We start from the raw sequence: 14,992 nt of genomic DNA, 5'->3' as shown, positions 1-14,992 counted from the left end.
CAAACTCAACATTAAAGTTGCGATCAGTTGGCAGTAAAAGGAATTTACCGACATAGTAAAACATAATCAAATTAGGATCACCACTTGTACAAATATTAAGAAATTGAGCAAAAGAGTGTTTAGTCTGTTGTCATTTCAAAGCAATTCTGTGTATTACAATCTAATCACTGAAGTGTCTGGAGATTATAGTGAACATGCAACCTGAATTAGTCAAGTACAACACGTCTTGCAGCCATTATCAGAAGGAATGACAGTCATTATATTTTGAATGATATTCCCATCCTTGCCCCTGGCTCATTGCTAAAACATGTGTTGCCCTTAATGCATTCTGGTAGTATATTGCAGTGCAAAGTGGGAAAATGTGGTTAATGATTCCACAGAAATCAACCTGACCACTGCCCTTTGGGAAAGAGGGGAAGGGAGAAGTGTGCAATACAGATAACATAATTTTGTGCAAACCCCCCCCCAAAAAAACACCAATGGCCATGAGAAAAAGATTGGAAGACCTGGAAATTGGGAAATCTGTTCCCCATTGGCTAACACATTTCATTACTGAACCAAACAAAGTTGATGACTTTAAACAGGAGTTTCTATAACATACGCTTTTATCAGTGGACAGGAGAAAATTTCCCTAGCTGTGGACTGCAACCTGCAGTTTGTGCAAGTTGGTTCTTGAATCAGTTGTTTTTTTTAAATAGAACATTTTTTCCACCTACCTCCTCTTGGGCTTTAGTTTCTGCTGGACTTTGAAGAGTAGATATTTCACAGGCACATTTGTTTTTACGCCTGTTCTTTCTTTTTTGGCGTTTCTTCTCTTGTTTGAGTTCTCTAACTCTCTCTTCTTCTGAGAGCTCCTCACATAGTTGCTCCAGTCGACTAATACCTTGCACTTTTTCAATTGCCATCTGCAGAGTTATTTTTTTTAAATAGACATTTAGCTGAATTCAAAACATGATTTTTTGAAAAACAGATGTGTTATTACTTTAAATGCTTATAAAATTCCAATTATTTGAATATGGGGGAATTTTATTATAAACATTTTAAAGAAAGAATTAGGACCAACTAGGATTAACTACGTACAAGTAATCAAACCACAAAAAGCGGGCACGTTACAATTACTATTCAGCTTAAAGTGCAAATGGATAGAAATAGATCAACCTTAACTGCAATGTTGCTTCTACAATAAACTGGTCAAAGCGTGCACATGAATTCAGGTCACACAGAATAGTTTGCAGGTAATGACTAGTGATAATAATATTCAAAATAAAATATGAAACACTGTGCAAATTACATCAAAAACGCAGGCCTTGCAGAAGGATTAGACAACACAATAAATGCAAGAATTATTAATATATCTGGATCACAAAATTATTTAGACACCAAATTAGTATTTATCCAGCTTATGTACTCAGTCAATAGTTTCAGAAATGTTCTTACATTTTTACCTCCCCAAACTAATGTATAAGTTTAACATGAGTAAAAGATGAAAAGAAGAACCTGACACTTGTGACTGCTGTTGCTGCTCCAAAGACACCAATGAGACTGAACCAAGATGACATGTTCTAATTCCTCTCCCGTACCAGTTGATGCCTAGTTTCGAGTTTAAAACTTCCAGCAAGTCATCTTAACACATTCAATAAATTGTTTCAAAAAAGGAAACGGAGAATGACAAGCTGATATGGAATAAAGAATTATTTTAATCATAAAACATTCAGCCCTACTAAGAACATTTATAAATTGTTCAACCACATTTTAAGTTTTGTACCTCAAAACTTTTTCGCAGTGCATCAATACCAAGATAGAACAACATCTGCCATGTCTGTTCTTCAGCTCTCAACTTCTGCCAAATTCTGTGCAGGCGTTCATACAGATGAATACCAAGGCAGGTGAGAACCTCCTCTTGTGCAATGTCTATAGTCTTTGCATGTCTCTCCCTCCGTCTAGAAGCAATAATAGTGGTTAGGCTATTTAATATTGTCATCCAAACTGCAGAGTAATAACAGCATTTTTTGAAAGAACAGTAGTAGTACAATTATTTCAACAGAAAATTTGCTTGGGCAGATATCTGTCTTGTACTATCTATATAGCCTGCAACCAACACTATTTCGACTGTCCCCAGGTAAAGAACTGGTTCCATTTTTACAGACGACTGTAAGTCGGCAAGTGCAACAAAAAAAACAATCACTATATAATAATCACACCTCCACAATATTGTAATGAGTGCCGTAAAAAGCACACAATTTACTATAATGGGAGCTTGTTTGTATGCATGGATGTCTATAATACAAATGTTAATAACCCAGGGACTGTGCATTTCTTTCGACATGGGGGACCAAATGGTTCATCAGGTCTTTCAGAGCAATCCCCTTCCCTCATTTATTTTCCCTGTAGGTTCCGCCCAAACCATCAACATCTCCCAATTCTCCTGCCACACCCAAAAAGGTAATAAACAGCAGACAATTAACCCAGCTAGAACATTGTTTGGGATATGGGAGGAAATGGTGGTTATATGGAGAAGGGTGCCATTTTTGTAGTATTTAACCAATGTTCAGGATTAAACCTGGATCGCAGCCCACTATCCAGGAACCTCTTCTTATTGCCAACACATCAAGAGAGATACACAGCCCATTTTATGTGCCTCCTCAATTGTGTCATGTGAAATGGGCTGGGTATAAGTGAGCAAGGACTAGATTTTCCAGATCTGCGCTGCATCATTTTTTAGTATGTAACCGAGCCATTTTGCTTTCCAGCCAATTCCAGATTTATGTATAAACACTGCTGTAATTTCTACATGGTGAAACCAAAATGTATAAAAATGGCGTTTAATAATGTCTGACAATGTGCACTTTAACCACATGTGGGGTTTTTTTCTCTATTACAAATCTCAAATTGTAGAGTACAGAGGTAAATAAATCAATTATGGGTCTTTGTCCCAAACATTATGGAGGGCACTGTAAGAGACAACCTTCTCCCAGGCCTTAAGTGCAGATGTGGCAACTTAGGGAAGCCCAAATTCGGATTCGGATTGATAAGGTTACAAATACTGCAAAGCTTAAAACATTCAATTTAACACAATTTCACACTTGCATCATGCCACGGGAAAATACTTTTAAAAGCAACCAAAATCGCTAGATGGCCCACTCTAGCAAATTACATACTCATACCCTCCTGCGAACTCTGGCTCGGCACGGCCCAAAAGATGTGCAATGAAGTCTGTCTCACAGCATACATGGATGTGCCGTTCATGGGGACAACAACGAAGTCCCTCGTACAGAGCTGCACAGTAGCCTTTTTCCTTGCTGCAATCCAATTCCCCAATCAGAATGTTGTAGGCTCGCAGCACTTTATTTTTGCAATCTGTACAAAACCTATAAAAATAATTGAATAATTATAAATCCAAGTCATTGATTGTCAATGTGAAGTAAATACTGAGACCATTCAGCACTGTTAACATCCAATTTATTTCAACAACTTATTCTGCACTAAATTTGCATAGCACCTTAGCATTACAACAAACCTGTGTTTCCGTAGATAAGTCTCCAGCGTTTCCAGAAGACAACTGGAGTCTATTAATACTACTTCATCCCTACATTCCTGCGACATCAGCTCCCACACATCCATCCAGCAGCCCCTATTAACAAAAACAAAAACAACATGATAATTTGCAAAAAGCATCTGGACAAATTAAAATGCACACTTTTAGGAACAGCATTAATACGATAAAGTAGTTATGCATACTCGTCATATGGATTAATGTTTTCCAGGATCCAATTTAATGTATGATATTAAGAGTACTAATCCCACATGTAATAGTGCCACTTATTTTTATTTATACCAGACACCATTTGACAAAAAGAGAAAATTGCAAAATATGGAACCATTTCTATTTTGTAATATAATACAAGGAACTGAACAATTAAGTGTGCCGGTAATTGTTCATTTAGTAGCTCACATCTTTCAAAGTAATAGTAAGCTTCACCACAGGATATATACCCAACTAAATCTAAAGCAAAAATTATGGAGGCATTGCCAATTTTAATTAAAAGGTGTTTAGACCATTAGCTGCTTAGCTCTGCCAACATGTCATTAGGGAGAGTGTTCAAAACAAAACAATAGCACACATTACAAGCAAGGATTAAAGTCACCCATTAAAACCCAGAAAAGATAGATTAGTGGAGGGAATTGGAAGATAAATTCAAATAGGAAGCTTTCTTTTATAGTGCTTTTCACATCTTCACGATGTTCCAAAGCAGTTCACAGTCAATTACTTTGAAGAATATTCCTTTGCATTGCTGGCAAGTGCAATACGGCCACATTAACAGCAAAATAGATCACCAGATGTTTTAGAGGATCAAAAACAAAATGCTCAGCATGAGGCACAGTAGCAATCGAGAACCGGATGCTTATGAACGGCATTAGTTTATTCCATTAAATTTGTTTCCCTCCAAAGATGCTGTAGCTGACTTGAGTACTTCCAACATCTAACAATATATTAGATCATTTTGTTTTAGTGGTGTTGGACATGTTTAGGTTAGGTACTTCCATTTCTGTAGTGGAACAAATGCACAATCTTCTGACTCAGATGTGCATGCCACTGATTCAAGGCTGACAAATAAGAAAATATTAAAATAGTGTGGTAAATATGTATTAACATGCCAAGGAAGGACATGGAAAATAAAAGTTTCAACACTGGATAAATCTTACTGGACACTAGTAGATAAAACAGTTAAGTCTACCATGAAATGGTTATTCCAAACAATTTACACCGTGTGCACCTGCTTACTGGAGAAATGAGATGTCAAATTTATCTAACAAGTATTTAAGAGAGTTTGCAACTAAAATCATGCTCACTTTAAAAAAATCACAAGCTTAGATAATAAAATCCAGTTGCATACTGAAAATTAAGTAATAGTTAAATAACCACAAACTAATTTACTCTACATGAAAGCATTGAGGCTATTAAAAGATTTCCCATACTATTTGACAATTACGTTGATAGTTGTAAAATCTGAATGCAAAATTAAGGAATGAGATTTCTTGGAAAAAAAAGTCATGTTAGATTAAAGAGAACCAGTGATTAAGGAGCGCCCCCATACAAAATCTCACTTTCCTTCCACAACTATCTTGTGTGCAAATATCATAGTAGATTGAAAAAAAAACACACAAAGATCTTAGGTTGAGATATATTTGAACACTATTACAAAGTAGCTTTAGCAGATGTTAAATCATTATTGCAATGTTCCTTTGTCAAAAGTAAAGGGGCTGTCCCACTTGGGTGACCTAATTGGCGAGTTTAGGAGAGCTTGAAAAAAAAGACCTCCTTCGACTATGTAGAACACCTCCTTCAACTATATAGAACACCTCCTTCGACTAATGTTGAAGACTAGCTTCGACTAGCTACGACTAACTTCGGGAAAATTGGACACCGAATAGTGGAGAGTGAAGGCGACCTCCTTCAACCATGATGAAAACTATCTACGAGTACCCTCGATTACCTATGACGAACATGCCGACCTACTATGACTAAACCTATGAGTAAAAAAAGTATCGATTTTTTTCCATGGCAACCTTTTTTTTTTTTTTACTCGCGGGCATTTTTCAACATGCGACCTAGCTGAGGCCTCAAGTACACAGGGACTACTCTCGAGCATGAAGGAGAGTTACAAAGACCTCCTAACGACCTTGTGTCGACCATGCTACAAGTACGAGTCGAGGGCAAACTCGCCAACATTTTTCCTCATGTTTCACTGAACCTTTCCCACCTACGTACTGGTAAAAAGGCCTTTTAAGCATTGTTATTGCACCTGTCTCTAGCATCTCCTTTGGCAGTCGTTCCGCATACTGTGTTAAAAGGGTGCCCTTTAAATCTATCCCCCAGCACCCTAAACCTGTGCCTTCTAGTTTTAGAATCCTCTACGCTAAAAAATGACCGGCCATTTCCCCTATTTATGCCTTCATCACATCAGTACAATCCCGAACTTCAAAACCAATGTATGATTTCCCGTAAAAAATCATCTAAATTATTGATCATAAAGTAACATTGATTGCTACTCAACCCGAAGAACTAGATGGTCATAATTGCTGGTGCAACCTGTGTATTGTGCTTTGGGATTCATCAGAATCAAATAACTTATTTTCAGTTTTACTTTACTTTAAACATTTCTTCCTTTCTTATCAGATTCAGATTCAATTTTAATTGTCATTGTCAGTGTACAGTACAGAGACAACAAAATGCATTTAGCATCTCCCTGGAAGAGCGACATAGCAAACGATTTGAATAAATAATAATAAGTGTCCGGGGGGGGTGGTGATTGGCAGTCACCGAGGTACGTTGTTGAGTAGAGCGACAGCCGCCGGAAAGAAGCTGTTCCTCGACCTGCTGGTTCGGCAACGGAGAGACCTGTAGCGCCTCCCCGATCCTTATGGATAGAAGATTCTAATCCCAGCATTGATTCAACCTTTCATTCATGAATGAGAAGTAGAAAATCTACCTTTAAGTAGTGTGGGCTTGGTTCGGCTGTATTTATATTTTCACGCATTCATTATTAGGTTATATACAATTGTATATAACCTAATACAATTATTCAGGTTAATTGTATTAACCTGAATAATACAATTCAGTGGATGATTGCCACGTCATTTAAAAAAAAAATGGACACTGGATACCATCTTTCTGACCAGAGTATCTTAGAAGTTCACTCATCATTTATTGTCTTCCGATACGAGAGCATCAGTTAATTAATTACATAAGACATAAAATTGTTGACATTCCCCCAGGTTTGTTTTCAACTCATAATCATCCAAAGTCAATAAGCTTCCATGTTAGATCTCAGTAGGTAAGCAGCTAATATTGAAATTGATTTTTCCAATCAGATAAAATGACAACTCAAAACTGTAAACACATTTGAAGAATTTAAGCATAGCAGAAATGGATCAAAGATCAAAGGCAGGCAGGAAACACCCACTTAGTCACTATTTACCACTCGTTACCATTTGTTCAACAAATCTAAAGGATTTCTGTAATTAATACAAATTCTTCTTAGGCAAATTGGATACTTAAATCATTTTATACCCACTATCTTATTGAACCATGATTCTTCCACAACAGAAATACATTGTTGCAATGGGTTAGCTTCACTAAAACTGATGATGGTATATTTATTTAGGTTAGCTCTGCGTAACGTCGAACTATGCTCAAGGTTGTTCAAACTAGCAATTCCCTAACATCCTTGACCACGTGTAAATTTCATACAAGCTTTCAAACTGTCTGAATGAAGACAAAGTAAACAAACACAACAAAATCATGTCTGCACTAAAACAGGTACGTACACTTTAGGTTGGGATACCATGCGCTGATAAACAGTGCAATATACATCAGGTAATTGCACGCAAAACCCTACTGCCTGAAGCTTCAATTCTTTTACCAATTTTTAATCATACATGTTTTAATTAGAAGTGCTTTAAGAAGGCCCAACAAAGATATCAGTTATTACTTCTATGCAACTGTTGTTCCACTAAGACTTCCTATCAATGGACAAACCAGAGTTAAGGTAGGATGGCCCCTTTGCTTAAATAACCCGCCGACATTCTTCAAGACATTTTGAACAAGAAATCAGAGGACTACCAGCAGGTCTGAAAATATACTCCTACAAATTCACCACTAAACCTATGTCTAGTTGGTGGGTAAGCAGAGGTCAATGAGTCAAACTAGGAAACAAAGCTTGATTGTAACAATTTAAAAAAAACAGGCTTGCAATTCCAAACAAAAGTTTTTTTGCACATCTTCAGAAGGTATAACAATTACTTTCAAATGTACTGCATTGTTTTAACCCCTGAATTGTTGAGCAGTTAGATTAAGAACTTTTAAAATATTCACCATATGCCTGGTAATATTTTACTCCCCTCCCCCCCACACTTCACCGTATCTTGTCATGAAGTGTTACAATTTACACAATGAACAGGAATCATGCTAATCTACACTAGGATCAGCCCTATACTAATTTTTAACTCAAAGGAGGATCATTAAATCAAAACATAAACCATTTATCTTTCCAAGGTGCTGCCAGACCTGAGATTTGTCAATATTTTCTAGAGTTTCAGTATCTGTATTTTTTTTAAAGATAATTGTTGGCTTGCCGCAAAGATTTTTAATATACATTTTGAAGAGGCATTTTTAATAATCATAGTCCAAGATTGGTATCAAATTCAGCAGCACCATTTATTAACAAAGCACTTGTAAAACAAAGTGATGTTTTTTACAAATGTGGTTTAAAGCACTGACACACTAAATTAAGGTTCATAAGAGCTCTATGCACCTCAAATAAACTACCTAAGTTCATCTCCCTGTTACCTGTGCGGTGGCTGAAAAGGTCCAAAGTGAAAAAGGATGCTACATCTGACTTCTTTCTTGCTGTCTCCAATACTTTTCTTATCTGACCCTAGTGATCTCTCTGCGTTTCCACTGCCACTGTTCCCTTCACTGTAATTTACAGAAGAGTTAACAGGCTCAGGATCATTTATGCATACATCTTTCTACCCTCACCTGTAAGGATGTTACATTGTGCATTAGTTAAGAGATACTAAACGCCACAATCTAATGCATATTTCAGACTTCAAATAACTTAACACAGATGTTAATGGCATTTTGCTTTGGAACAAAAGCCATGGCTTTGCAAATGTAAAAAATGTGCTTTCAATACCCTAGTCTGAAATTAGCAATCTTGTGTATGCTATTCTGAAAAGGCATATCAGAGCCCACAGTTGAGGTACATCAGCCCATGACCCAAATACAGGTCAGCAAAAGCAAAGCACCGCAGGAATCTTTGGCTTCATGTTCAATAAAAGCCAACTTCAGATTATAAACGGCATCCAAAAATATCAATAAAAATTGAGGTTTTAGAATGCTCCAAGTTAATAGCACTTCCATAAAGCTACTCAGTAACTTGTAGTTCACACAAATTATTGCAATGATCAGATGTGACCACTTGATGGTGCTGCTACTAACAACAGTACATATTCAGACAATTTTGTGGGCTCTGAAGGAACACCAAGGATACACTTAATCGGCAAACTTCAAGAGGCCAAACAGGATATATACTGAAAAGGAGGATGCAGATTAAGTTAGGGGTTGAGAAAAAAAATCTCCAGAAATGGAATGAAAAGCTACCAATCTTTTTAAGTGGAAGGTAGACAAAAATGCTGGAAAAACTCAGCGGGTGAGGCAGCATCTATGGAGCGAAAGAATAGGTGATGTTTCGGGTCGAGACCCTTCTTCACAGACTGAAGGTCTGAAGAAGATTCTCGACCCGAAATGTCACCTATTCCTTCGCTCCATAGATGCTGCCTCACCTGCTGAGTTTCTCCAGCATTTTTGTCTATCTTCGGTTTTTCCAGCTTCTGCAGTTCTTTCTTAATCATTTTAAGTGGGTACAGAATTAATCACGCATGAACGACATCCTTCTGTTACAAAGATTATTTTATAATTATCAAATAAAAAACATTAATGTTCAAAACATCAGATAAGGTGGTAACAGTTTCTGTTGGACATAAAACTTTAAAAAGATAAATAAGGGCAATGTTTCCCCCCCCCTAAATATACGTAGGTTTGACTACCTGATATAAAACTGGAAGATGTCAACTTTCGTGTAGGAAGGAACTGCAGATGCTGGTTTGTCTGAAAAAGAGACTCGACCCCAAAACACCACCTATTCCTTTTCCCCCAGAGATGTTGGCTGACCCGCTGAGTTACTCCAGCATTTTGCATTATCTTGGATGTCAACTTTCATTGAATTAAATCAATTTGAATACAAACAGATTAGAAAGTACGAACCATAATTGTCAAGATAAAAAACTTCGGAGCTGTGAAATTTCATGATTTACACCCTAAATTTCCCTAAAATGCACATACACACACATATCTGGAGAGCTCCACATTGGCAATTACAGAGTTATCTAGTTTTAATAGCACAGGTCATGTGCTATTCTTCTTCCAAACAGTATTCTTCTTCCAAACAGTAATTTCAAGAACTGTTTTCTATCCAACAAAATTTCTCCATAGCCATCTCTAGCTTGTCAAAGTTATTTATGTGCTTCGAAATTCAATCATACCACTACTTTTTTTAAAAACACTTGTATTAAAGAAAAAAATCATTTAATACCAATACTACCACTGATTTCATTATGAAGTTTTGTAACCAATACACTGGATAAGTACACTGGAAAGTTTTATCGGGAAAAGCGATCTCAATTATCAGATGCAGCCATATCTTACCAGGTCTGTTAACTCGCCAATTAATTGCGTGCCCCGTACTATCAAAATTTATGACTCGGATAACAAGACTGACAAAAGTGGAAGACCTGTTTTAAACTATTTGCAAGAAGGGTCTCGACCCGAAACGTCACCTATTCCTTTTCTCCAGAGATGCTGTCTGACCTGCTGACTTTTTGTGTCTATTTTCGGTCTAAATCAATTTAAAGTTCAGTTTCAAGAGATTCTTAACCTTCCACATCCATAACCGAGCCAGACTGAATAACAGGTCAAACTTAAGGATTTAAACTGTCAAGAGAGATTTCCAAGCCACTTATACTGACAAAAACATAACACATTAAATCATGGTTATGCTGCTTTCAGATTTTAGCAGCAGTAGTTTACCCTACATGAAACACTAGATATACAAATATTGTTAGTTAACCACCAATAATATTTTGCAAATGCTATTGCCCAAACTTCTGTTTCCTCAACATGAGAGGAAAGAAATATTGGACTCAAACGTGGCATCTATGCAAAAGGATGAATTGCAGACAGCATGCAGTTCATGCGAAAATGTAACATGTGCAGACAAACTGGTCAAGTATAAAATGTTTGAAAAAGCATTCACATTTTACAAGATTTGAAATGTTGTGCAGCAAATGCATTATCATACTGCAAGTGCTTTATCATACTGTTGTTCAATATCAGTGTCGTATTGTCACTATTGTTCATTTTCAACTTTAATCCGATTGAATTCCATATTTTCTAATATTTTTTCCAATAAAATTGGCACGGTAACGCAGCGGTAGAGTTGCTGCCTTATAGCGAATGCAGCGCCGGCAACCCGGGTTCGATCCCGACTACGGATCGTCTGTATTGAGTTTGTACGTCCTCTCCGTGACCTGCGTGGGTTTCTCCGAGATCTTCGGTTTCCTCCCATACTCGATAGACTTACAGGTATGTAGGTTAATTGGCTTGGTAAATGTAAAAAACTTCTCCAGTGGGTATAGGATAGTGTTAATTTGCGGTGGTCGACGCAGACCTGGTGCGCAGAAAGGGCCCGTTTTGCGCTGTATCTCTCAACTAAACTTCTTTGATCCATTTGTTGTGGCCCCAAATGAACCAATTTTATTTTTATTTCTTAATATTTTCTAGATATCATATAATATTTTACTTAATAGGCAGTCTGAAGAAGGGTCTCGACCCGAAACGCCACCCATTCCTTCTCTTCAGAGATGCTGCCTGTGTCGCTGAGTTACTCCAGCATTTTGTGCCTACTTTCAATATTTTACTCAACTTCTTTTTAAAGAAACTTGCATCCTCAAATGCTCCATGTCTAAACAAAATAAATTAATGTGTAGGAAGGAACTGCAGATGCTGGTTGAAACCGAAGATAGACACAAAGAGCTGGAGTAACTCAGCAGGTCAGACAGGATCTCTGGAGAAAAGGAATGGGTGACGTTTCCGGTTGCGACGGTCTGAAGAAGGGTCTCGACCCGAAACGTCACCCTTTCCTTTTCTCCAGAGATCCTGTCTGACCTGCTGAGTTACTCCAGCTCTTTGGGGCTATCTTCAAAATAATTTAATGATTAACTCTTTAAAAATCAATTCCTAATTTTTTCCACCAAAAGATCAGTTTCTCCCTGATTTGTCAATGGCTGTGTTCAAATCAGAGTATTCATGATTTTTTTTTTTTTTTTTTAAGTTGGACTGAATATCCTAACTTTTTTAAAATAAGGGAATTGTCTTTTTGAAAGTACAGAAGAACCATAGCTACAACTTACCCCAATGGTTTTGGCTTGTGTGTGTCTAATGAATGTAGCTGACATCTTTTGTTCTTTTTACTTTTAGGAATTGCATCGATTGTCTCATTTAATTTGGACCTAAAGAAATTCAGAAGTTATAATTAATTACCAAATTCAAAGTATTCTACAAATCTACTGAAATACACAAGCTGTACATGGGTAGTCCAGCACCATAATCAGTACACAATGTTCCGTTTCAGATTTCTCCAGCTGTTGACCTTGACTTCAACTGGTTTGATAGAACAATTTTTTTAATATATGCCAGTCCTTCTGCAATTAAGTATTATGTGATAAAATGGAGTAGCTTATGTGAAGTCACGGGTCAGGCTGCACAGTATCAGTAGTGAAGTAACAGTAAAGCAGGTGATATTATCAAAACATACCTTATCCAATCAACACTAGAAAAACTGGAAAAGTCAAATTTAAATTATGCTTTCAAGTCACCATGAGCCCTCCAAAGAACACAGCTAAATAAAAGTATACTTTATTTTCGCCTGTTACATTCAGCTAAATCAAAATTGAAGCACTGAAACCCATTTGAAATTTAATAGATAGTTGACGGTCTAACAAATATTATCATGTTAGTTAAATTAATAGTTACTACAGATATGATGCAATTTTATCTTCAGAGTATATAGAGGGTAAGAACATGGCAGTGGTTTTAAAATACTGCTACATAGCCTAATGAACACGTTCTCTCCTATTGGTGGTAAACCTGTGGACGCATTTAGATCAAAACAAGAATTTTGCAATGAAATTTGAAAGAAGTGACAATGGTAGAATGTTTAGGGGAAATCGTCACTTTATTTCTATCCACGTAGATCTTTTCTGTCTGCTAAAGGATTTTTTTTTAATTGGCTTATTAACTGGATCATCCTTTTGCTTTTTTTTCCCTTCCCAAGAGTTGCTCACTTTTCAATTCCATTAGTTTTTACAAAAATATGTAGATACATGATACTTCCATTTAATAGCCGGTTAAAACCCGACTGATTCAAGGATTATTCACACATTGGCCAAAATGAACACAAACAGACTCCTAACAGACACTGCAACACCCAACAGGAGTATGAAAAACTATTCCTGATATTTTCTTAACAAAGCAATTTTATCCAAGAGTAAAATTAAAAACATCAATATAATGCAGCACAAAGTATGTATGATAGTAAAATACGGTATAGAGAAAGATAAAATTTAGATGTATTCACTTACCCATGTACATAAAATAATGTATACAATTTTTTTGCATCCGTCATGCAGACACGAGTTACTGAAAGTACTCCGGTGGGACCCACTGAAAGTGGTTCCAAGGCTGGATTGCCAGATTCTACTAGCTGTGAGAACAGACGCTCCACGCTGCGTCGACATCCAACACAGGGAACCAGCTGAGAAAGTGCACTGAAGACTTCACGGGATGTTACCATCATAGCAATATTAAGGTCTTGCTGCTTGAGCATGCCATGTTGCTGGAACAAAATTATTTCATTTTAGCTGTATCTCTAATTGAGAAATATGCCTCAAAATAAAAACTCTTGCATTATATGTCTTTGCTTCAAATATCAATGTAGGTTACAAAGATTGTAACCTAGGATCTAGGTTATAGAATACAGAATCTAGGATACAGAACTACCTATCTGGATGCTTTGAATTTGCAGCAAAAGCTTTTCAAACTACTATTTATTTCTCAGTTGAAAACAAGGAGTTTGCATTTACAGCAAAACTAATTTTAATATCTGCTAATGACATAGCAGCTTAACTCTAGTTATTCAGACAAAACAATAATCAAGTGATCTGCAGAAAATAAATATAAGGACATGAAACAATTTTGAAAATGGTATCCGGTAATTGATTACACATGCAAGGAATCAAATTAGCTTTCTTTAACATCCAAAACCGTCAGAAAATAGGACAACAGCTTTTTTCAATAACTTTCACGGCAAATGGTAAATATTTGATTTGTGGGATTTTTGTTTCAAGCCACAAAAGATTTAATGTACATATAAACGTTAAAGGGATAGATAGAACGTTGATAGATTCTTGATTAGTGCGGGTGTCAGAGGTTATGCGGAGAAGGCAGGAGAATAGAGTTAGGAGGGAGAGATAGATCAGCCATGATTGAATGGCAGAATAGACATCATTCTGCTGCTATCACTTATGATCTAATGATCAATTGTTTATAAAAAAAAAAGAGTCTGCTTCCACCTTTTAAAATGTTAGCTATTGAGCGACCAGGAGAAACAGGGAAGTGGCACATAAATGAGGCAATGGCCCAGAATGTACTCAAGGTGATCGGCCTACACCCGTCTCTGCTTTTATAGTGGCACCCAGTGATCAAGGTCAGAGTTCAGCAACTACCTCACAAGATGAACAGGATGAGTGTGAAGATAATGCTTCTAGACACTGCATCCCAAGGCCTCAACCCTTGTATTCCTTTATCAATCCCATGTAACATGTGGCATCAAAGGACTTGTTTTACAGGTTTAAAATGTCTTGCAATCTAATTGTTGAAATCAAGTTGAATAATCAGATAATTAAAGTGCATTTAAAAATCCATTAAACCACAAATAGACCAAAATGAGATATACTTAGCCATACCTATTTTTTTATTAAAGTCAGTGGCCACATTCAATTAAGACAGTGAAGGGCTAGATATGCTAGCTATGATTGGCATAAAACTGAGGAGCCAAATACACACCAAGACTGGGTTATCATCTCAATAAATTACAAAGTGTCCCTGGACTTAGTGACAGGCCCAGAAATGGAACAAGTGGTATGATGTGCCCACCAGTGTGTTCCATATTTTCACCTTATTTAATAGTTAACTATTAGTACAATCCAACGCACTGAAACTTTGCTATTAATAATATGGGACAAAAGAAAACTTAGTATCATGTTTGAAGATTCCAGTGGCATATTTGCACGGAATGAGACTTAACTTTCC

The 14,992-nt window shown here is 36.8% G+C and overlaps 1 protein-coding gene across 2 annotated transcripts in view; it reads right to left on the bottom strand.

Moving 5' to 3' along the window:
- Positions 1 to 14,992, bottom strand: part of ggnbp2 (gametogenetin binding protein 2) — a 43,642-nt gene that overhangs the window by 8,724 nt on the left and 19,926 nt on the right. Inside the window, exons 3-8 of one of the 2 annotated variants that reach the window (XM_055658068.1) lie at positions 13,264 to 13,517; positions 12,034 to 12,132; positions 3,518 to 3,631; positions 3,159 to 3,368; positions 1,766 to 1,940; positions 717 to 905 (exon numbers count right to left, since the gene is read on the bottom strand). In XM_055658068.1, the coding sequence (XP_055514043.1) occupies positions 717 to 905; positions 1,766 to 1,940; positions 3,159 to 3,368; positions 3,518 to 3,631; positions 12,034 to 12,132; positions 13,264 to 13,517 (1,041 nt within the window). The remainder of the gene's footprint in view (positions 1 to 716; positions 906 to 1,765; positions 1,941 to 3,158; positions 3,369 to 3,517; positions 3,632 to 12,033; positions 12,133 to 13,263; positions 13,518 to 14,992) is intronic. The other variant, XM_055658069.1, reaches the window with a different exon arrangement.

The sequence above is a fragment of the Leucoraja erinacea genome, chromosome 28, assembly GCF_028641065.1.
Source record: "Leucoraja erinacea ecotype New England chromosome 28, Leri_hhj_1, whole genome shotgun sequence".
In the NCBI taxonomy this organism is placed as follows: Eukaryota; Metazoa; Chordata; class Chondrichthyes; order Rajiformes; family Rajidae; genus Leucoraja; species Leucoraja erinaceus.
Note: the sequence above shows the minus strand (reverse complement) of the source record. Positions and strands in the feature narration are given on the sequence as shown.